Source organism: Diadema setosum, chromosome 22, assembly GCF_964275005.1.
Source record: "Diadema setosum chromosome 22, eeDiaSeto1, whole genome shotgun sequence".
Classification (NCBI taxonomy): Eukaryota; Metazoa; Echinodermata; class Echinoidea; order Diadematoida; family Diadematidae; genus Diadema; species Diadema setosum.
This window is the reverse complement of record NC_092706.1, coordinates 4,487,249-4,512,819: the sequence shown is the minus strand read 5'-3', so window position 1 is coordinate 4,512,819 and position 25,571 is coordinate 4,487,249. Positions and strand designations below refer to the sequence as shown.

Here is a 25,571-nt window from a genome sequence, read left to right as displayed (position 1 = left end):
TTCATGGCGCGTGAAACAAGAAGCAACAGCATGCCGATTACATCCTGGAATAAAATGTTGATAGAGATTTCCCACCCACAAAGTTTCATTCCCTTGTATACGCTTTCAAAATAGTATTGCTGTCTACTTTTTTTTTTTTTTGGGCCTTATACTGCTGGCTTGTACTTCGCACGCTTGTATTGTTTTAACATTGCCTTGTTCTGTCCGATCTGTGAGTTCACAACTTCGCCTTGTTCATATTTTCCTTCGAAAATTTTTCCTCTCTCCTTGGCTCTTTTCTATATGCGCCTTCCCTGCTAAATTCTGAGAATGTACTGTATAATTATTTTCTGTCAAGGAAAACTCCAATGGGGACGAACTTCAATCTTGTCTGGGAACATCTTTTGTTTCCAGATCCAATCAAAAACCATGTTCGAGCTGGTTTCAATGAATAGAGCATTATCAGGCGAAGCGAAATGCAGAGTTTTCATCGAAATCGGACTTGCAATAAAAAAGACGTTATAAAATTGTTGACATTCTTGAGGGTTGTAAATGTTTCCACCAAATACATGTCATGATACTGGTCAAAACCTCAATTATACAAAATTTGATTAGAAGAGATGACGTCATCATTTTCTTCTGATTTGTACACAAAGTAATTAGCGTAGAATAGTATTTTGGCCAATAATGCCTGTAATCTTCTGATGCTCTTCCCTCTATACATCTGCGTTGTTAGGTCTTTACACGACTATACAGGAATGTGACGCGAAGGATGCGATTAGGTCTAGTTGATTTCTAACTGACGAAATTTATAGTTAATGATAATTTCTAATCAGACAAATGTTAGTTTGAAAAGAAAGACTAAGATTTAACAAGTGCAATATTAAAAATTTGATCAAAATCGGGATAATACTAGGATATTCACTTATAAAACTGTTGTGAAGTTTTACTAATTTTTAGAAGACAGTTTTTGAACAGTCAATATGAATATGCAAATGGGAGCTGATGATGTCATCAGTAGACAACTTGCCATATACATAGTCTAAAAATTTTTGAAAATTCTATTTTTGGGGGATACCGCAATGATGTCCCAGTCTCAAATCCGAACATATCCGACTGATCATTATTTTTAAGTTATTCAGCCAGAAATAACATTATGATTTACACTTTTATAGCAGAAGAAATGGATTTTCATCATGTTTGTTTTGGTACACGATCAATGGAAAATAGTGACGAGATGACATCGTTAGCTCACTTATTCATTTTGTGAGCTAACGATCTGGTCAAGCTGAATGTTTTGTTATTCGTGTTTAAGTATCACCAAAATATGTTGCCCAATGTGTTCAGAAACATGTTCCATATGAATTCCTCATTCCACTCATATCCCACCCGGTACCGCTACAATTTTCGTAAACCTTTTACTTATTCCACTCTAAGATTGCAATCCATACGTTTTACAGGTGTCAAGGAATGGAATTCTATTGATGGTGACCTTAAATGTAGTACTACATTTTCCAGATTTAAAGTATTATATAAACAGAGTGTATTTAGACAGATGGTATCCATGACTGACTAGACCTCCTTTCTTCCTCTACCTTTCTCTTTCTCATCTCTTTTTCTCTGTATACTATGGATGAATGTGCGAGTGTGTGCGTGTGTGTACTATGTCTGCCAACAAATTAAGCAAAGATATGTTTTTGTGTCAATAACATATGACTTGAGTACACATTGTGTTATTTTAATTTGGACTAATCTTCTGTGTGTATTAGTCCATATCACAAAAAGTGCTTGGTGATTGTATGTACAGTATTTTATCCTTTTTGGTTTGAGGGCTCCAGCCACAAGCATAAATTTGCTTCTTAGGAGTCCTGGCATGTATTTGTTTCTTGTTTCTTGTACATTGTTTTATATTCTGCCAAATAAAATGAAATGAAAAATGAAATGTGGAATCACATCTATCGCAAACACGTGTTCCGTTACCATTTTGTAGCAAAACATTAATTTACATAACTTCCTTATTTCTATTCGGATTTTGATCAATTTTTCACTGTGGTATTCTTGTTTTCGTTTGTTTGGGTTGGTTCTGCATTAGAACAAACACAAATTCAGCACAAATTTCAAAGATACAAAGAAAGACTAATAAAATGATTAATATTACAACAAAATATTATACAAGTAGATAAACCTAAGAAAAAGTATTGTGCAATAATTGAACTTTACTGTCTAGCTCTAAAAGAGAATAATATCGTGCTCTATTAAAGTGTACTTTTTGTGATACCTTTCTCGAGTTCTTGAAGGAAAAAGTAGCACGTTACCATTTGTGTCCAAAATATTTGATAATTTTGTTACATTTCACAGCATAACGAATATTTTAACAATTTATAATGTTGTCCTTGATTTCGAATGGTAACGAGTAAATACCACTGAAAAAGAAGTGTGTGTATGTGTGTGTGTATGTGCAAGCATATGTTAATGAGTTTGATCAAGTTGATCAAGGTGAATTTTATATTGTAAGACTGTTGCATACATATTTTTGTCTTCTGTACAAGTCTTTTGTTGTTTGTACGAATTTGCATAAAATCATTGTTTGCATTCGTTTCATTGTGAATACGATAACGATATCGAACGAAATTCGAGTAAAAATAATAATTAAAAAAGTGTGTGTGTGTGTGTGTGTGTGCGGGTGTGAGTGTGTAAATGTCTTATATATTTGAAAGGAAGACCGAAATGTTTTATCCTTCATCAACCACAATCTTTGTTCGTTTGTTTTTTTTTTTTTGTTTTTGTTTTTGTTTTTTTTTTCACCAGGGCCCCATTTCATAAAAACTTGATATGACAAGCTGGAATGGCAATTGTCATGGTAACGACAAGAATCCAGCTTCTTGATTGGCTGTTACTATATGGGAAGTTGCCATTCCAGCAAGAGTTACACGAATCATTCTCTCACATGACATGATGACAACGTCTTCAGAAAAGTTCGACAATTTGAACAATTCTTGGCATCGAGCAAGGCTAACCGCGAAGAAGAGAGGTCATGTGACCTGTTCCGCCCTATGAGTATACATGTGCGATAGTGCCCCTGCTCATTAAAGTGAACATTCAAAGAAAAGTGAACATTCAAAGAAAATTACATTGCAGGAGCACGAGAGAAATTGAATTTTGCCTTTTATTTGATAGATTGTCATTACAGTTGATGTATTTTTTTTTTCTAATCAGGTCATTCAAATGACAAGGCGTTATACATTCACTTTGCTATTCGGCTATATATATCAATACAACGCTCACCTAGGAAAACAGTTACACCTTTGAATCTGTGCATTGTCTATAGGACATAGTCTGCTTTATTTGCCTGGTGAGTCCATTCAGTGACGTCACAAATATCAGGCATGTTCGGCGAGTTTCCGGTAGGTTTTCAAAATAGAAATTAGAAGGGTATTTTTTTTTTCGCTTCATGTTGTACAGATCTTTTTTGTGAGGTCGGGAATTGTAATAAATGGGGAAGACTTAACCTGTATTTGCAATTTCGTGGAAAATTATTCATGTTTGATATCTTTGAATGTTCAGCTTTAATGTGGTCGCAGTAACTAAGCTTGATTTATTTGCCGTTCCCTAAGATCATATTCCGTTATCTCGAATGCTGTATAGTGAAAAATTGTCAACTTACTTCAGGGTGATATCATATGTGTTGATATACTGTAATACCATTCATTCCTTGAAAGCTATTTCTAGGCAAATTTTGTTTTTATTCTTTGCGTTTCATGTGTCACGTTGTGCTTGTTTTGTCCTTCGCATGTTGTTGTTGTTGTTTTTTTTTTTATCATCATTATTTCAACGGTGGCTCGTGGTTTTAGATTCCATTGGCCTGAAAACACCTTTCGAAGAAAGTAGTGAATGTATCTACGAGCAGGCGTTTTGCTGGCATTGGAATTTAACAAGAAGCATTTGACAGCATCGGGAAAGTGTAATGGCGTGTCTTTGATCCACGATGAAACATACCCTGCCCGTGCTTTCTGGAGAATGACACGTGTTGCAAACAATGAAGTGTGCAGAGTGACACGGCAAAACAGACCGAATGTGCTAATTGTCAACATTCTAACACGCGCGTCCTTGGGAACACGTGGCGGCGAAAAAAAGTGCTTTGCCTTTTCCGCGTCCTCCGAGTGACGAGCTGAGCGGTGAAAACATTTTGGCACCCAAAGCTTGTCGTAGGGGATTAACTCAGCGGTCTTAATTGCCCATTTAAGGTGCGCAATCCCGCAAAGTATGCTTGAAACGCCCACGTTCACTGAAAGCTTGTGGGGGAGGTATTTGAGCTGCGCTGCAATCCACTTTTTCTTGGCTTCTCGTGACGTATTGTGTGGATGTACGATTGCACCTGTATTGTCAATGACTCATTGTTCTTAAATTGTTCTTAATACAAAGAAAAATTATTTTCGGAGTCAACGCGAAGCATTCGTTGTTACTTCAAATGATTTCTCTTTCATTCTTAACGAAAAAAAAAAATCAGTACTTGATATTTAGATTGAGTTGAAAGAAGGGAAAAGAAAACCGGCCTTCCTCCATAGGCAATTATTTCCGACAAACAGCATATTTCGTTCACAATAGAATCATTTGTTTTGTTTCTACATATTCTGACTTGGTATGCATTACTGTGCAATAATAACTGTATGAACTGATAACTATTAGGCCTAAACTACCCTGTTAATTTCTTCGAGATATCACGCCAGTCACTAGCGTTCGACTCACCACAAATCACTTAATTTCCACCCTTTCTACGAGGAAGTGCAACTTTAAGTGGTGACTAAACAGCATTCTTCCCTACTCTGTTGGTTTCTTGATGATTTGCCATATAATGTGAGTTCATGGCCATTTGGGTGTTAACGACTTGGGGTGTGACGAAGAAAAGGCGATCTCTCCTTTTCGATACCGAGTTTATACCACCTGTTATGCTTACTCACAAAAAACCCCAAACAAATCTGATTTTCAGAAATTATTGTATAAATGATTAAAAAAAGTTTTACCGTTTTCAGTCCTTATCAATTAAAAGCAATTTCGCACTGTATTCGATGTATGATGTTCCCCCACCGATTTTCTGCTGATCTGATAATTCTGTTTGCATAATAAGATGCGCAATCAACGAAGTCTTATATAATTTCAAAATATGAAAACTGCATATTTTACAGCAATGCTCTAACAGAGTTGTTTTCTTGTTTGTTTGTTTGTTTGTTTGTTTTTTCGTTGCATCCAACGTGTTTTTATGTTCCAGGAAAATTGACCTTTTTTCAACCTGGTCATGTATATTTGATTTATAAATCTATTTATCTTAATAAGTATACTGTATCTATACGCTAACGCTGGTAGAGTTGAGCTCTATAAAATTCCTTCCTTGGCACATTTCTCCTTGTCTAGAAACGTAGATTAAAAAAAATCACGGAAAAGTCATTATTGACGCGCCATTCCAGACGATTTACACAATTTCGCACCATATTAGCGCATAAACAGATAGTGCCATGAATACATTTGTGGAATTTATTGTGGTAATTGAGCAAATAAAGCAATACTCTAAAATCCCAATACACTGAACAAGGATGATGCCATATAGGGCTCACACCCATAAATATTTCCCCATAGGGATGTGTGTTAAAAATCAAATTTCAAAAAATTCTGTAAAACAGCTGGGAGAAATGAGGTGTTTCAGCTTCACTAACCTGGATAAGTTAGATATAACCATGTAGCTCCATGATATAACCTTTCATCCATCAAATTCTCAGGGTGGATAATTCAGTTCAAAGTCTCTCCAGGGGTCCGCAAAGCTAGACTACGAGTTCTTATCACTCAAAAAATCACCCATTTTCCGTACACGTACCCAATGAAATATAGTCCCCTCAAATTCCACCAGAAAAGCTTTCATCTTCCAACCAAAATGCAATTTGTAGAGGAATTCATACTCAATATCTACAGCTTTCAGTTTTTTGCCAAACTACATCATTGATTTTTAATCATTTTTTTTCTTCATTTATTTTGGTATCTTTGGTACGAATTTGTGAAGGGGCCTGGGGCATTCCCTTGTATTTACGGGTGTGAGCCCTATAAGTTACGTTCAGACCGTGATCCTTTGAGGATAAGTTCATAGTTATGTATGGGACGCCAAGCATATGGAAAACTTTCGCACGATTTCGCGCATTTAGGGTTGACAGACCAGAGTGCACGTAGTCGCCGAGAGCCAACTGCCGAGTGCACTCGAGCATAATATTGGAAGGAGCGGACTCGTCCATTGTACGGAAATCGGGAGAACCGTGCGTGTGCTTATTGCAGGGACAGAATACGTCTTTCAAGACAATAGCAGATCTGTACTACCATTTGTTTTTTCGGACTAGTTTAATAGTTGAACATGTATGCATTACGAACAATGTAAAATAACGGCATTTCCATTTCACCACACAAGTTGATCATTCACGAGCACACACACCAACGCGTACAGTATCTACATAATGGGTTCACACACCCCTGTTGATTTAATGGGACTGAACCATGGTCTGTTCAAGCACGGCTTGTTGCAACCTCAAGTCATCTCTGCAGAGCAAAATACGCATGATGATCCTTGAATTTGGCAATATTTAGCTCTGAAAGAAGTGGTAATACACTCTGCCGGATTGTCAGAATATTAATAAAGACTAATCTGTTATAATGTGGACGAAAGACGATTCAAAAGGCATGATATCCAGCGAAAATTGTGAATAACTTGAACTCTCCCGCCTTCGTTTCACAGCACAAACACAATCGTTTGTTTACGCACACTCGTCCGTTTCCGTAAGCATTAGGGGAATTGTGTACAATGGACAGCACAAGAGCTCGCACGCTTTAGCAAAGTCACAAGCAGTTTTGTAAAACATTCTTTGATTTGACAAGAAAAGTGCCCTAATTTCTCTCTGACCAATCAAAGCAAGTTATACATCACTGAAGAGCCCTAACATTCTACTTCATTTTGAAGTGCGAGGGTAAACAATTCCACCAAGCTTCCGTGGTACAGCCTGTGATTTATATGGGCATGTCCGAAAATTATGGCTTATTTTGGGTACTCCGCCATAGACAAACTCAAGATTTGGTGATTTGAAGCAGAATTTCAGAGGAAAAGTGCCCTAATTTCCCCAAACCTATTTTTTGGGGAAATACACGGAGTAGAAAGAGGGTACATTCTAGTTTCATTTGGAGTGCGAGGGTTTTGAATTCATAGCCATGTTTTTTGTGCAGAGCTATTTTTGTCTCAAAGGAGGGGGATATGACGCGTCTTTTCACGTGTTATAAGCACCGGTGCTCTCGCTCCGGAGCAAATGCGCGCAAGTTTTCCATATGTGTCGCATAGTCACGAAATCAGTCATTTCGTGACGAAAGAGACCATGCGACACTTGGCGCCCCATAGGTACCTACGAGCTTACGTATTCTCAAAGTTAAGGATCACCATCTGAACGTAACTAATGAGGCTCACATATTCCAGTCATGTAGGAATTTAATTCCATTGCAATGCCATTTCCTCAACAAGTCCTTCTGTGTAGAGTTTATTCATGCTTTCTTCGTTTGTTCTCATGCTTCCCTGAGCACCCAATCGTGCATTCTTATTGTGAAGCTGCCATGTCACCATCCTCGGTTATTCTGATTTATTATCAATTTCGAAAACATTCTTATTCTTCATCCCAAATACTAAAAATGCTGAAACTCTGTACCCAGTATAGCCTATGTATAGATGTTCAATTCTAAATGTCTGAAATCTCATTTGAAAGTGTCCTTTGATGAAACGCGTCATTCAATTCTCTCGGGAAAATGTCAGAAAATGTCGGGAATATGTCAGTGAGTCTGAGATCCTACGATTTTAATATCCCTAAAATACCCCAGTTGTGGAAGCATGTGTTTCAGCTATAGCCAGCTTCGAGGACCTCTAATAAACAAAATACCAAGTCAACGGATTGGAACTATTTACCCGCAGTGTTTTGCGGGTTCGGTTGAGTATACTGGGCTCCAGAGATTTTCCAGTTGCCCGTGCTGGGAATAATTTTGTTGCATGAACATCCAAAGACGGTAGAAATTTTTCCAATTTCCCTCCTGCAAATGCGCAAGCCTCTACTGATGAAAGGAAAACAATAAATACAACCACGGATACCGCAGCTTTCCTTACTTTTTTTGTCTTTGTCATGAACATTACTCACTGTATATTTGCGCATTTTGGTCCTGATTTCCCGAGAATTTCAAGACACCAAGGAGTCATGGAGTAATAGAGAACATTCAGTGCGAAGGGATTATTTCTGAGATTCTTTCATGTGAAGACAGCCATGCATCAAAGGGAAATTGATGACGACATTATGAGGGGACCCTTTAATTGGTTGCTCAGCATTTTATGAGTTTCCATAGATTTGAAGCTGATGGATGGGACAGTCGAAACCTCTCACTGACTCAACTATATGAGTAAAGAAAGAAGACCAAAAGTTACGAAGGACAAGGGGGGGATTAGTCAAGAAAATCTTCACACAATTTATCCATATTTACTCGAGCATCTAAGAATTTTCGACGATAAAATATAAAGTGACTGTTTTGGCAGTGCTTTTATCTAAAAGGAAACATTTTCTGTGACTATAGGGATGAACCTTGTCCATTCGTTAAAATGTCATGTTTGCCCACATACCTATTCCTGTGGGTCTTTATAGTGACCACTTCGCTTGACCACAAGATAAACGAAGGGAAATCTACAAGAGTGGGCACTGAGTGTTAAGTTGAATATCATATTCACACCACGCGGGGGAAAAATCTGTGCCCCATTTTATCAAAAGATATAATCGATTATAAATTTCCCTACCACACAGGCTGCCGTAAACTTTGATAGAAATCAATTATGTAATCAATAACGCTTCATAAAATAGGACCCAGATGTTTTATCTATTTTCTATCTGCTTTGCCTTGTTTTGTTTTAAGTATATACATAACCATTTTGTACATAATGTTATTTATCGTTCAATAAAAAGTAAAAAAAAAATAAATAAATGATGTCCTATCCCCGCGGAAAGCGCAAAAATACGAGACATTAGAATGATAGTCGTGTAGCTTATGTCGAAATCAACCTGATGTGTCTGGGACCAATGTAGAATCTATTCATGGAGCCACATAGCTACATGGTCCATCTAACCTAGCCTACCATCAAACGGAAATGCGCATTGCAATGACCCAGCCCCGTAACTTAGAGGAGCGTTGAGCGGCGTGTGTGTCATCGAAAAGTACAATTCTCTTTTGCAGCTGACGTCCCGTCGGGAAAAGAGAAAAGGTATATGGTTTGGCCGCATGTCAACGACAGAAGTCTTCGTTCAAGGTTGCTCCGGCAAGTGGGTTCTTGAACCCAAGTTTGAAGTGTTTCGCTGGTACAACCTGATGGATGCTTTCCGCTTTTGTAGATCTTACAGCTCCTATAATAGTATGTGGTTTCTGGCCCGACTCAAGATCACGTATGCATGCTACTTATGACATTTACTTTTACAACCCCTTCTGCTTTATCGCGGGTATCCGTTGAAATCACACAAAACGTAACAATAGTAAATGATGCAGTTTGCAAAGTTTTCGTTAATATTGGAATAGTCATTGAACTTACGACTGGACATTTTGATGTCCCTATACAACCACCCTAATGGGTGTAACTTTGCACCGCAATAAGCAATTTGCACCCTTAGAGGTGCAATATGCTGAATTTTGAACCTGCAGGGTGCGCATTTGCACCCTCATTTTTGTGCTAATCAAGGGTGCAAACATGCACCATAAACATTAATACATTGTCAATTAAACATTTGGACCACGAGTACCAAGGTTTTACTCGTAAGATCAAACTTACACTCTAATGGATATGTCCGCATCTTTGTAGGTACGAATATGAATATTAAGAAATTTAGTTCTACTTGCATAATAAAAGGTACAAATGTGCACCCCAAGGTGCTGGTATAGGGACAAATAGGGTGCAAATTTGAACGTTTATTTTTCTTAGTGTGAAAGTAACGGATTCAAGTCGTAGACAATCCATGACGTCCCATCGAAATAAAAAAAAAAATATCACCAGAGGCACAATAACCCGTTCCTCTTCACTTGCTCCTGAACCTGAGAAAATAGGTAGATTGTTGTATTACGCTGCATTTTGTTGTTTTAATTCTGTCTCCTGAATATTTGGGTATTACAGCCGACTCACATTATAACGTAGTCCTCGGGGCCAGTAACTTTATTTCGTTATAACAAATAAAAAAAAAATATGCGGATAATGTTTGAGCCTTAATTTCTTCGTTGTAAACGGAATTTCGCTAAAGCCGTGTTTTTATACATCATAACTGTGTTTGGTATAACGGGAGTGCACTGTAAACATTATATTCGTTGCGAGTAACTTTGGATACCAGAAATTTAGATCACTGCTGGAATAAAAGGAAAAAACAAAAAACAAAACATACACTATTGCTCTGTTCTTTGTAATTGTAAGCCATATTCATTTTTTCATTTATCTTTTTTTTTTTTTTTTGCAGGGGGATAAAGTCAACTCGTTCCTGCAGCCCACAAAAATTTTTAAAAAAGGAAAAAAAAAAAGGGAGAGAGAGAGAGAGAAAATCGCCAAAAGATTATCTAATCTTTCACATCCAAATCAACACTTCCCTGGTCTCTATTTATATTTAGCGGGTCTTAAGTCTTCAATAACAGACAAAATGATTAAAAAAAGCCACGTTCGAACCCAAAAATACCATCTACCAAGAATCCAAGTATAAAGACTAAAAAATGCGATACAGGGAGTGTGCTCAAAATGAAGGTTACAACCTTTAAATTTTGGTAAATATTTTGACTACTCCCGAGACGTCGGCACAGAGGGACCGCCGAGAGATTGGACGTGAAATGAAGAGGAGTGGTCTCCCATAATTCCCATCCTCTTTCGAGCAGGGGTGCGCGCATAGATGAAGACAAGACGGCATCTCGTGGCAGATTCCGTCTGCCATTGGCGGGGGATCTGATCAGGGAACCTGCGCCTAAGTGGAACGGGAATCCCCGCTTAAGCCCGATACTTACGTCAATTACCCCGGGATCCTAGTGAAATATGCCGAATTGTTACCGATCCCACGCATCATTAAAGGGACAACCTTAAAGTGGGTGAGGTCTAATTGATGGGAGTAGTTTGGTAACAATTCAATTGCCCTTAATCACCACTATTATTGCTCTCATCCACTCTCCCACACCATATTTATATATCTCTGAAATTATGAAGAGTCTGGTCGCAAAACGAGTCAACTGCATTCTGGTAAATTTGAGATATTTACGAATAAAAATTAGCTAAAAAAAGAGGAAATAATTAGAAAAGGTGGGATATTCTTAATCATGACTTCAAGAATATTTCTTATTAAGTGACAGTAACAGGCGAGGTACTGAGAAATGTGTATTTGCCTTAATAAATCTGATGATGGCTTACTTCAAAATATTTAACATAAAAATGGTGCTGAACCCCTTTTGCTATCAAGTTATTGATAATCAGATCTGTCGAGTTCAGCAATGTCCTGTCTGACTGTTCTGTTCGATTACAGCTCTTTTGATTACAGCCCCTTATTTCAACCCTAACATAAAGTAGAGAGTCCCTATAACAATTAAAAGGAAATCCACTCCAAATTAACTAAACATAACTTTGTACTTTTTTTTTGCCAGTATGCATTCTTTTGTTTATCTGTATCATTTATCTTTTGCAAAGTCGAATGTTTATGTTGATGTAATTCCAGATCTATTATGTGTTATGTTTTGTTGGAAAAAGAAGAATGAAAATAAATAAATTGAATTGAATTGAATTGAAAAAATGAAAATCGAAAAAAAAAAATTGACACATACAAGTAAAAGAATGTTCCTATATCAAGATAATCATTATATCAGAGTTAACCTTTATTTTTGTTTTTGTTTTGGGTTGTTTAAAGGCATGTTTTATATCTATACAGTTGAAATGTGAGATTTTTGTCATTACTGCCAAGAAACTGTGAGAGCATGACATCGTCAACTTGCTGATTTGAATATTCATGACGACTGGTCAAGAAGTGCCTTCCGAAAAAAATGAAATTTCAGAATGTCATAACTTCTTTATTTCTTATCCGATTTTGATCATATTTGCATTGCTCTGCAGGGAAGTTTTTTTCTCTTTCTTATGAAATTGATAAAAGTCGGGGTGGATTTCTTCTTCAAAAATTACTAAATAGATTTCAGATACAGAACTGTTCGGAAGTATAACTCAGTATTCCCAAAGCTGTCAATGAGGTGTCAAGTCGATATGGTTCTGCCACTCCTACCTGGACAGATCATGGGAAAGAAGTTGTGATATACTAGCTTTTCTTTCATAGGGACGCAGTAGTAGGAGACGGACGATGTGCGTTATTTCGAAAGTTCGTTAATCCAAATATGAAATAAGGTTTGTTATTCCGAGGGTTCGTTATTTCTAAACACATAAAGTCCGTATACCTAGATATTCGTTTATCCAAAAAAAAAAAAAAAAAAAAATCGTCAATCCGAATATTTTGTGGTGGTATATCCAAAGGTTAGTTATTTTGACATTTCGTAATTCAGAAATGATTGAAGCTAATATCTAAATAAAAGGAAGTAGCCGGAGATACGGGGTTGATGTTTAAATGTGAATCGTTTCTAATCCATGTTTTCTTACAGAGCAGGAAGAGATTGCCAGTCACGGTTTTTCTTACCATCACTATTCAAAACCTCCCCTGAAAAGGCGCATGAAAAAGAAAAATACTGAAGTGATTTTCATCATGCCAAGGATACCACTACTACCATTAATAATAATAGTAACCATATTGATTGTGTTGATCATAGTGACAATTTAGTTACGTAATCTGTTACGTAATCAAGTATTCTCATAAGAATACTTTGAGTGGTTCACAGTATAAAAACTTGCTTTTTAGTGGACCTCTCAAATCTTTTCTTCTCTAAACATAACTTTGTATTTTGTCGGTTTGCACGTACATCTTTATCTGTAAACTATCATTTATCCTTTTCACAGTTGAATGTATGCTTATGATATAATTCCTGATTTATTCCGTGTAATGTTTTGTTGGAAAAATGAAAATAAATGAATTGAACTGATGAAATGCAAAGTTTTGGTTCTTTGCGCCATCTTATGATGACACTTGTTAATCTTGAATCTTGTCTGTTGCAGAAGGTAGCAGACTCTCGGGTAAAAAAGAAAAACAAACACACACAAAAACGTCTACATATTTTCACTTCGCATGGCAAACAATAATCATGTGATCGCTGCTGATTGTGATGGGTAGGTCCTACTAGTTTCGCCATATGGCGGGAATGTGCTGTAAAGGCGAAAATCAAACCTTTAATAACTCATCTTTGTTACGGACAGCACAGTTGGCACATGACAGAACTAGACGGGGTGGTGGGGGGGGGGGGGGGAGAGAACCCGAGCACCAGGCCTGCCTTCAAAAACCAAATCCTTAAATTGTGGGTGGAGATTAGGCAGTTCTACAAGATCATCCTTGCTAAAGACCTTAATCCATCTGCCATTTTTAGGGCAGTGACATTCAACAAATGGAACTCGGAGAATGCGTGCGGGACAGCTGGTAGAGAACGGAATGTACGCGGGTGCGTGCGTGGCTGTTCTACTTTTTCTCGGAGTGCGTTTTCTTTCTTTCTTTTTTTTTAACTCCTCAACTTTTTTTGCTGAAATTTGAAGTGGGATGACAAAACTTTCAGGCTTTTGGGCTTGACTGTTTATCAAGGTGAACTTTCCAAGGACAGCCAAGAAGAACGTGAGGGAAGTATGTAACCGGTATGTTGGCGAGGAAACAGTTATAGAGGATGCTGTCAACGAGAACAAATTCCGCTTTAAAGGCCCCCTGACATCCAATTTCGGTGGCTGATGTGAATGGGTCTTCAAATAACAAATTTGGTTACGCGCAACTTTGCACTCGAGACGCCTGCTACAGGTAAAACTGGTACAGGTGTATAATACCTCAATGTTCTTACCCCCCACCCCCCCCCCCCTTGCTCCTCGATCATTCTGCCTTCTCGCAAATCCATGCAAATGAAAATGTTACATGAGCACTGATCACTGTTTCACAACTCATTCAAAATCATACGCAATGTTGTTATTGCGCGCCAGTTCGACGTTAGCGAAATATACACACGATGTCTAACATCTTTGTTAGATGTAGAAATGTTTGGCAACATGCAGTAGGACCTCAAATTTTCATTTTAGACTGGGAATGAAAGTAGAGAAAAGTACTAACTAATGAAAGAAAAAGAAATGAATTTCTAATATTTTCGTTCTTTTTGTTATCAGTCACGCTGACAACGAATCTTTGAAGGGGAATTAAAGGCCATATATTGTATACACGTGGGTTGAGTGAATACAGCAATATATTGATAGAACACATCAGTGAAAGCTGAGGAAAACTGGACAATCCGTTCAAAAGTTATGAATTTTGTGAAGTTTTGGTTCAGCAATTGCTGGATGAGAAGACTACTTAAGTTCATGACGCCATTACAAAGATCAAAATAAATAGAATACAAGGAGAATGCATTTCATTTTTTTTTTTAATGAAAGGTACAAATTACTTTACTGTGTTACTGACATGACTGATATAATGTTAAGGGTAATATCATTTCCATTCCCTTGCTTTCTGAAAGAGGTAAGTCAAGTGCTCCTTCAGTGAAAATAATTTAAAATGAATGCAAATTAGGGCTCATCATCATTAATGAAGTCTTTGGTTTCCAAATGTGCAAGTATATACAGCTAAAAGCTTAGTGTTTTCGCCTGGTATTCAAAGAGTTAATCAATTACTCACCCTCCTTTAGAATGTTGTATCTGTGTGCGTCACTCGACATACTGCAGTTCCATCGCTCGTGTTTGAACTGCGACCTACACTCGGAGAGGCTGAGGCGGAAAGCGTCCAGTAGCACCGCCGCCATTTCGCTGTCCCTATTGCACAGTTTCTGCTGTCTCTTAGTCAGGAATAAACTCTTGCAATCTCTGCCCATTCTGTCCAGCGAAATCCGATTCGAACTTGCTAATCTGCAGCGACCGACATCCAAATGCGGAAGGAATGAGAGCAGCAACAAAGAAACAAAATGAGTGTGGTACAAGTATACGCGACAAAGAAACTGAGTTAATTTTCTTGAAAGATAGCAAGTTATAGATAATGTACTCTGTTGACTTATTATTTATTTAATATATGAATGCAAACAATGGCAAATGTATATTTTGTTATTAGAATACATGTTTCGATTATATTTGAATGTCCAGAAAAGACAAATATTGCACAGTGATGATCACTGCAACTCAGTTGTGTTTGTTTCTGTTTTTAAGTGAACACAAAGTGAAAATAAATTCAAGTCAATCAATCAAGCACTATTTTAAACATTTTTTTTTTCAGAGAAAATCGACATCCACTGAAAAGTATACGAACCAAATTTCATCCATCACTTTTAATCAGAAATTTGAAATTCATATGCGAGTTTTGCAAGGTCATTATAGACGGCGACATACACAGAAATATCAAACAACAGAGAATTCGGTCTCATTACTATTTACACGTACATGATAGGTATGTATACAAAATGAGACATTTCAGCAATACATTATTCAGCATTGTACAACACCTAAGAATAATATCGAATTGTGATGCATTCACAACTTAAATTATTCGCATACTAGTGGATGTCATTTTATTCAGCTGTACTATAGCAGAACAAAATGATCTGACAAAGGATTTGAAAAAAAAAAGAAGTAAAGAGTTGATAACGATATCATTGTGCTATGCCATGCGACACGCAAACATGTGATATTGTATCTTATTTTGTACATTCTTGATGTGTTCATTTAGACGGAGAATAGGTGCATCAAATGCATATAATATTTTTATTATCATTCTGTGAGTACTGAATGCCTGAAAGCAATGGCTAGGAATCTACATCGCATCACATTTCAAAGCAATGAGATTATGAAAAAAAAAAAGATGCTCCTTCGCCAAATACTGGAAGATGGCTCATTTCCCTCATCGTGATAGTCAAGCGATGTCTAAACTACATGCTGCCGTGTTCAAAACAATCGTTCGCATGGACATTCGTGCGTTATTGGACCTTTATATCAATATTGGGGGAATATTTTAATCACGCAGTCAAGTATGTTTCTGATGGGGCCCCGAGATTTACGAGGTTTATTGGATACCCCCTTGTAGGCAGCTTTTATAGCCAGCGTGGTTTACGACCGTCAATTTGCTTGATGGGAAAATAGCGCAAGGAAATTTGAGCGGGAGATCAATTTCAAGTTCAGAGACCGAATGACAGGGATATATATGGCAGTCTTGAATTTCAGACTTTAATTCAGTGATATCAGCAAGTCCACCTTAAGTTTCACGGACGTGATGTGATTTTCATGACGGAAAGAACATTATTTCGTGAATCATTACCACTTTAGGGTCTGCCAAAGACGAGACCAACCTGATGCAGTGAGAACAGAGAATTTACCGGGTGCCTGATTGATCATTTCCCTTTTAATAATTTCATGTTCTGTGGGATAACTTGGTGAAGTCACGGCTGCTGTTTCTGTTCAAGTTTTTGTTATTCCCTGCAGTAATATTTTTTTCCCCTTGGTGATTAAGAGCACAAAGCTAGCATGAGCTACACGCACGGCCAGTATAGCATAATATATGGTTTTGGATTTTGTTGCAATTTTATGAACTTTGCAGATTTCTGTTTTTAATGTCAATAGTGTTGACGGAGTTTGTGTGCATGAAAAAATAGTCGTTGACGGTCTCGGGTAGTGAGACTATTTTAAGGAGCGAGAGAAAGTGGTAGAAAGTGGAGAAGTAGAGCGTAACAGAATACACGAACGCAACACGGCCAAACAATCGGAGCCCCCCTGGTATCAAAAGAGGTAGACGCAGTCATATACGGATTCATTACGTGTCTCCTTTTCAGTCGCAATTTCAGATACCATTTCATACACAACTCCTAAGTCACTTTCCATTGGTGCCGGACCGATACCGACACCTGTAATGTTATTACGGGGACTTTGGCAAGAGTGGATTTTGACCTGCTCGAGGGGTAGGCATTCTTACGGACACAATCACATCATGGTAATTCTTGCAATTTGACGTGTTTTCAATAGAGCGTGTATTAGGGTCGGTGGCTTTGCTGCTGGTGGCATCGAGTTTCGGCGCACCCCGCACGCCAGTTCTTTGAAGATCCCTGCGAATGACAGCCAGAAATTGGTTCGTCAGTCGAGCGCAGGTAGCAGAGAGGGGGAAAAAATGGCGTAAGATCGCCTGGAATGAAGCAGTTATTTTCAAATTAAAAGCAAGAAAAACATTAGAAATATGTTTGAATGCGTACATGGAAAAAAAAATGACAAGAAAAAAAAAAAGAAGATGATGGCGTAAGATTCGTCAACTGAGTGAGCCATCATATCCAAGGTGGGACGCTGAAGATTTTGAACACACTAGAGGAATTAGCAATAGAGCAGGAGAGAAGTTTGTCTTTCTGAGACTTCTTTCTATCATTAAAAAGGAGACTGAAGTAGAGATCGAGTGACGAATTGGTGCCCCTTAGGCCCGAATTCACCAAGATGGTACAATCTTTGTCTATGGTTTAAACCATGGACAAAACCCGAAACGACGAAATGACTGATTTCGTAACGAAATAGGCCATGCGACACTTGGCGCCTCATACTTTTGTCCATGGTTTAAACCATGGACAAAGATTGTACCACCTTCGCGAATTGATGCCCTTTATGTCCACAACCTATCAAACTATGACATTCAGAAATGGCTTCACTTTGTTCATTTCAGTTTAGAATGATATTCTATGTTCTTCCATTTGTGCATTTGAACATCTATCCAGAGATACTTATACGATATAACTGTCCATCTCTTAATTGTTTGCGTTTTTAACCTTTACATCATTATTTCGATTTTCAAAAGACAATATCTATATCTAGTTATGTACGTACATATCTCTTCTGTGAGGTAGGCCTTTGTGCTGCAATTGCCATAAATCCCTCACAAATTGATTATCTACTAAACTTATAAATTATAATTCATGTGTTACTTTACATTGTCATGGATGGATGCTGTAAACACAACACTGTATGATTTGTGTGGAAACTTAATAAATGAAATGAAATGAAGTGACAATTTCATAAGTAAATAAGTATACGTCATAAGTACGAGTACTTCATGCATGTACATCTCACAAGTGTATTCAAGCCACTTCGAGAAGCTGTACCACTAAGTGTTTCATGGTAGGATTATGTCTGATCCCATTCCCCACTTTTTACATACCTTTTATCTCTATAATATTGATTGACTTAATCTCTTCCTCTATCTCTTTGTCTTGTCTTTGAACTTCCTTGTCGCTGTTTATGTCACAATATGTCATCGTATTGTCCCATCTGCTCTGAATTTGTCATCTTGCGTTGTGGGCTATGTTTATTACGGAAGTTTATTCCTTATCCATTCTCTTTAATTTCTTTAAGGGACCTGTACGTTAAAAACACCGTTTTGAAGTGAGTCCCTCCATTTCTTTTGCTAACCAAGTTTCAAACTGACCTTTCATCGTTTTATGGCAAGCATTTTGTTTTTAAGAATGATAACTTTTAAATTATTTCACTCTGTCGTCATCTCATCCGCATGACTCGTTTTATTTGTGTTATGTTGGAAGAGAAATTAATCAATTTGAAATTTGGAATTAAAATTGAATTGATATTGTGAAAACCAATGAACAGTATATACAATGTCTGCAAAACCACAGACTAGATATGGTATTATGTGATGATCAGAGCAATGCAAGTGAGATGAATCTGTCTCGCATGCATGCATCTATAGGTATAATCCGCTCCTTAAATGACAGTTAAGTACAAACGAGGTCCCGGAAATGCATCACCTTCGTGGTTGGCCAGACCCACTTCCGACCAGTTGTTCCTCGCATTTCGGCTCGATTGTAGCCCGGACGGAACAAGCGGTGCTTCGAATTCCCTTCTCACACTCATCGATCCCCTCTCAGTCATGTCAGTGACTCCTGGAAGCAGCCTCGTTCCCTCATTACTTTGCGCATCTACACTTCGGATTTAGGATAAACTTGCTTGTGCCTTCAAGTTTCCTTGATCAATTTCCATAATAACAGATCATCCAAAGCACATTTTGAAATAATCTCGTAGAGTTTCCCTTACAAATCAGGTATTCCGTCAAGTATTACGTCTGAGCTCCTGTATTTGTGTATAATGTTTAAGCCTAATATACTAAATCCGGAAAAGAGACGGAAAAACAACAAAAGTAGTTTAATGAATACTGTCAGTTGCGGTTAATGAGTCGGAGATCCTTTAAAAAAATGTGCCTTTTAAGTTAGAGGGACTTAACTTTACACATTCACAATGCACTGAAAGTATAGAGTACAGAAACCCATGTAGTCTTTCTTCAAGGACTTCTGATCGGGATGAATAGTATGACTTAAGTAAGCAAGTTGAGTTTCTTCGAATTGAAACAAGAAAGACATTAAATCTTTCGTGTTTCTTATGGAAATTTTTGTTTTCAACACGAGTGTCTACATAAAGAATAATTTCCCGGTGTGTGAGACGAGCACCGTAAGTCATGTTATGTACAATGGTTTCTTCGTCTTACACTGTTACATGCGGCTGTGATGTCACTCAAATCGTTTATGCCTACTAGATTGTGTCGGGCATGAAAAACTAATATAACATCTTTTTTTCTCTCTCTCTCTTTCTCTCAAAAGAAGAAACCATTTTTTGACGACCATTCAAGAGAGACCACACATCAGAAAGAAATATGTGCATTCAAGCAAAGAACAAGAACTTTTTTACTTGTAGCAAACCAAAAGAAGTAGCGAATGCACGAATAGGGAATCAGCCAGGTTGTTTGAAGTGTCTCTTAAACTGCCCAGTTTCCTAACATTTTAGCGATTGCATTATTTTGAGCATTCATCGTTTTCATCTATACCTTAGCTGTTAATTCGCGATAATCTTCTTCAAAAATGAATATTTATCTATTTCTTTTTTTTTTGTCGGTGTTCACTTTAAGGTAAATTTCTGCCCTTTACAGTCAACTGATACAAATTGACAATGAGACAGCGTCATTCATGTCATTGATCAAACGCTTCTCTCTGTACTTAACTCTCCCTGGCAATCTCTACCTCCCTCTTTCTCTCTCTCTCCTTTTGTCGATATATCTCTATCTCTCTTGTATCTCTGGCCCCTGTTTTTCCCCTTCTTGGCTAGACCATTTGTCTAGAGTGTTTTTTTTTTTCTACACGTCTAATGTTGCCAGGTCATTTAATATTATAAGAAAACCAAGAACCTTACTTCAGCGTAAAAACAATGCGTCGTGTTTTGTTTTGTTTTGTTTTGTTGTTGTTGTTGTTGTTGTTGTTGTTGTTGTTTTGTTGTTGTTGTTGTTGTTGTTTTTTTTTTTTGGGGGGGGGGTCTTCTTGTTTTCACATCGTATTCAGGGTCTCTCTGGAAATAGTCATCGTAGGCATTTAACCCCGCAATTAGATAAACTACAACAACCAACCAACCAACAAACAAACACGTCACTCACTGGCGTAGTTGGTTCAGCATTTAATGTGTACGTAATATTAAGGTATTGAATCAATCGATTTCTTTGCAATCCTTGTCTTCACAAAGTATGTGTTTTTTCACAACATTCATGAAATATCTCCAATCCAGCATCATCTAAACAAGGTTAGGCCCCATAACAACTGTCTGATCAAACCATAATCGAAAGAACTTCGGTCTTACAAGAATAATTTCAGGCGTTGGTAGGATATCTTGAAAATCAAACAAGTGAATCATACAGGTGAAAAGTTCTTGATTGTATGAGGACGAAAGTGTCATATATAGTTGGCAGGTAGCAATTTATTTAACTTCCTTAAATTTTTTCTTGTGACATGGCTTGTGCTTACAAGCTGTGATAGACATGTATAAGCTCTTTGTCACCTGCAGCTAAAGTGCGGTGTTCGGTATACTCGCTGTCGTTCAACCTGTGTGTTTATCCTAAAATAACAGCCTGACCTGGTGGAACAGGTGTCGGGGGTAGCAATTGTGGCACGAACTTCTCGACTGATTCATTCCAACTGTCAAACTCATCATTTTGGTCTTCATTTTGGAGAGTAATGTAGGACCCTACATAAGTGGTGTATATTGAGTAAATATATTTATTTATTCATTTATTTATCTAATCATTTATCAATTTATTTATTCATTTATGCATTTATTTATTTATTTATTTATTTATTTATTCATTTATTTATTCCGTTTTCTTTTAGAAGGGTAGCCCTTTCAGCTCGAAACTGCTCTGCCAAGGGGCCCTGCATCACATACAAAATACAATTTGAGTAAAAAAAACACAAACTTACAAGAACGTTAACAAAGAGGAAACATAAACACAAGATTATATAAGACCTTAGAGCGTACACGAGTAGTTAAAACCAAGTTTTCGATTTAGGTGTCTGTATAATCGCATCATTCATTGCAGTAAATGATATGCCTGCTAATATCTATTTCGTAACCTTTAGATATAATGAGTATTGATCTTAATACCCAAGGTCATTCACCCATCTTTAACTATTTATGTACTTTTATATGCATATCTATCTTGATAATGAATGTATTATGACAAGTTTAGATTTATAAGGGGTCACGTGATTCCGCTCAACCCTTTATCCAGGACACGGAGCTCAGATCGTCGCTTGTGGCAATCCCACTTACGCACACCCTTCCGTGGAATTAACTCGGTCACTTTAATTCAAAGTGATGTCACGCTATATCAGAGACGTTGCAATCTTAATACACCGCAACTCCAAATAGCTGTAGATATCTAGGGGTCCCGAATAACCCTACCACTTTGTTCACTCGATCTGGCAGTATTCCATTGATATATAGCCCTAAGCTCTGTGGGTGAACACCGGGACACTCGAGCGGTTACTAAATTGTTTTGTTTTTTTAAGAAGAATTGTGCCATCCTAGCATTTTGCTCCGACCGTATTTCATATCATCCTTTGACACCTTTATTGAGCCATCGTTCTTTTCATGTGGCGCAATTCAACCACAATACAGACATTTGCTTGATAAGTTTAAATCTTCTCCTCTGCGTCTATATTTAGCAAAGAGACAATTGATCATCTAACTCGATTTATGTTCACCCTTCTGATTAAAAAGGATGAGGTGCACGCCCCCAGCAAATTTCAAAGTGTCACCCCATTCTTCCAGTCCCCGCTCTCCATCCTTCTCTTCGTGCAGTAACACGTGGACTATGCTTACAAAGGGCGGATCCAGGAATTCTGTAAAGGGGGGGGGGGGGGGCGCAACTAATATTTCTGGTGCCACTTCCGGGTTTCATTTCATTTGTTCTTTTTATTTCTTTTGTTTTTAACGAAAAATAAAGGGAGGCGGGCGTGCGCCGGTTGCGCCCCTCTCTGGATCCGCCATTGCTTACTATTAAACTAGTTTGGTTATCCCTTCCTTCCTATTCAGCTAACTCCCCTTTGTACCCTCCGGCTTTCCTCATTTCCCCCTCCCCTCATCCATTCTTATTTCCACCCAAAGTCAACCACCCTTACATTGTGCACCCCTACAATATTCATCCCTTTATCCTGGTCACCCTACGCTGTTCACCTCCACGCACTATTAATCCACACTGTTTACAACTCTGTTCAACCAAGCACTGGTCACTTGCATGCTGGTCACCCTATGTAAACTGTTTACCGTACACCGCGTATCTCTTCACTGTTTACCTCTATATAAACTTTTCATCCCTACACAGTTCATCTGTCAATGTTCACTCCTACACTGCTCACCCCTATACTGTTCATCCCTACATCTCCAATATACTCACCCCTAAACTGTTCATCTCTACCCTGCTTACCCTTACACTGATAATTCACCCCTTCATTGTCACTCAACACCCGTTCCAATGATCACCCCATACACTGTTCATCCCTACACTGTGTATCCTCATCCACCAGTTAGTGTGGAGCCCTGCTATAGGGCTTACCCTGTCCACACTTATCAACTGTTCATCCCTACCCTGTTCACCCTATACACTATTCAACTCTACATTGTTCACCCTTATCCACTGTTCATCCCGGCCTACTCTGTTCACCTTATACACACTGTTCATCCCTAACCCTGTTCACCCTATACACTATTCAACTCTACATTGTTCACCCTTATCCACTGTTCATCCCGGCCTACTCTGTTCACCTTATACACACTGTTCATCCCTAACCCTGTTCACCCTATACACTATTCATCTCTACATTGTTCACCCTTATCCACTGTTCATCCCTACTCTGTCCACCCTATACACTGGTCATCCCTACCCTGTTCACCCTATACACTATTCATCTCTCGTTGTTCACCCTTATCCACTGTTCATCCCTACTCTGTCCACCCTATACACTGTTCATCCCTACCCTGTTCACCCTATACACTATTCATCTCTACATTGTTCACCCTTATCCACTGTTCATCCCTACTCTGTCCACCCTATACACTGTTCATCCCTGCCCTGTTCACCCTATACACTATTCATCTCTACATTGTTCACCCTTATCCACTGTTCATCCCTACTCTGTCCACCCTATACACTGTTCATCCCTACCCTGTTCATCCTATACACTATTCAACTCTACATTGTTCACCCTTATCCACTGTTCATCCCTACTCTGTCCACCCTATACACTGTTCATCCCTACCCTGTTCACCCTATACACTATTCATCTCTACATTGTTCACCCTTATCCACTGTTCATCCCTACTCTGTCCACCCTATACACTGTTCATCCCTACCCTGTTCACCCTATACACTATTCATCTCTACATTGTTCACCCTTATCCACTGTTCATCCCTACTCTGTTCACCCTATACACTGGTCATCCCTACCCTGTTCACCCTTTACACTATTCAACTCTACATTGTTCACCCTTATCCACTCTTCATCCCTACTCTGTTCACCCTATACACACTGTTCATCCCTACTCTGTCCACCCTATAACACTGATAACCTGCCCTCTGTTCACCCCTCCAACGCTTACCCGTACACTGTTCATCCATACCCTGTTCACCCTGTGCACTGTTCATCTCTGCACTGTTCACTCTTATCCACCGTTCATCCCTATACCCTGTTCACACGTATCCACTATTCATCCGTACCCTGTTCACCCTTTCTCCTCTGTTCATCCGTACCTTGTTCACCCTATCCACTGTTCATCCGTACCCTGTTCACCCTTTCTCCTCTGTTCATCCCTACATTGTTCACCCGTGTTCACTGGTTACTCCCACAGCGTTCACCCAACATTTTTTCACCTACACACCATTTACCCCATAATGTCTGCTTTCACAAAGGAGCTTGTTGTTTGAAGCTCCTTGCTTTCACACTTTTCATCCCTGTACGCTGGTCAAACCACTCTGGTATACTGCACACTCCGTAATCGGCGAGCTCGAGCAGACGCATTCCGGATATCGAAGCTTCCGGTGTGATGGTGCACGCACTTTTGGAGAGAGTTCAAACTTCATTTGCACACTTTTGGATGACGGTTTTGGCAAAAGCTGGATGATCCATATCATAACACTGAGCTATAAACTGCGTGTCGATAGGAAACAAAATGACTAAGAATAAGGTTGCTACGCGATACGATGAAAACTCGCGGAGGTGCAAAAATACGCCATCCAGTGTGTCTCTCTGTACAAGGACGCTCATGATGATTATCATAGTACATGACCGCGCTTGTCATAATCCAGCCAGAACTGCATTGTAGCATAGGTCGTAGTAATCTACGAATAGTCTATCCACCAGACCGCTGTAACATCCAAAAGTTCTCGTGTGCGTCCACTTTCTCACAGCTGAACATAATCCCCAACGTCTCCAATTTCACTGGAAAATTTCATGGATTTATCAAGTGAAAGGGATGGGGGCCTGATATGGGCAATTTGTTAATATACATAGATATTTTCATCATACCATACCACTTCCATTCCTTTGTACACACAGGTGTTATAAAATCATACTTAGTGTGTATTTCTAATTCAATTTGACAGCTGATAAATTCCATATCCCCCTTTCCCAGAAGTCAGCACTGCTGGGCTCTAACAACAACAGCAGCAGCAGCAGCAACAACAACAATAAAAATAACAACAACAACGATAACGACAACAACAACAATAAACCAACAACACACACACACACAGACGCATACACACTCGAATGATGTGCAAGCTTCTTGTTTAAATCTCGTTGAAAAAAAACACATAGAATAGGGTTTCAAGGACAGCTAATAATGAATAGAATGATAATGATTTATTTATCTGTTTATCTGTTTATTTGTTTGTATTTTGGGGGTTTTATTTGGTTGTTTGTTTGTGGTCTTTTTGGCCTAAAGGATTTACCGGAAAATCGATCAATATTAAATATGCATACCTATTGCATAAGGTGATGATAATTATCATATCCATCCAACTCTTCAGGTTTGTGAATCAAAACTGTTAAAAAAGTCATTCATCTCTGTCAACGTTAAATTCCAG

The 25,571-nt window shown here is 38.3% G+C and overlaps 1 protein-coding gene across 1 annotated transcript in view; it reads right to left on the bottom strand.

Moving 5' to 3' along the window:
• The window catches only part of LOC140245477 (protein Wnt-9a-like), a 61,186-nt gene that overhangs the window by 13,618 nt on the left and 21,997 nt on the right, over window positions 1–25,571 (bottom strand). The window contains exon 2 of the mRNA XM_072325047.1: window positions 14,823–15,049. Coding sequence (XP_072181148.1) covers window positions 14,823–15,049 — 227 coding nt within the window. The remainder of the gene's footprint in view (window positions 1–14,822; window positions 15,050–25,571) is intronic.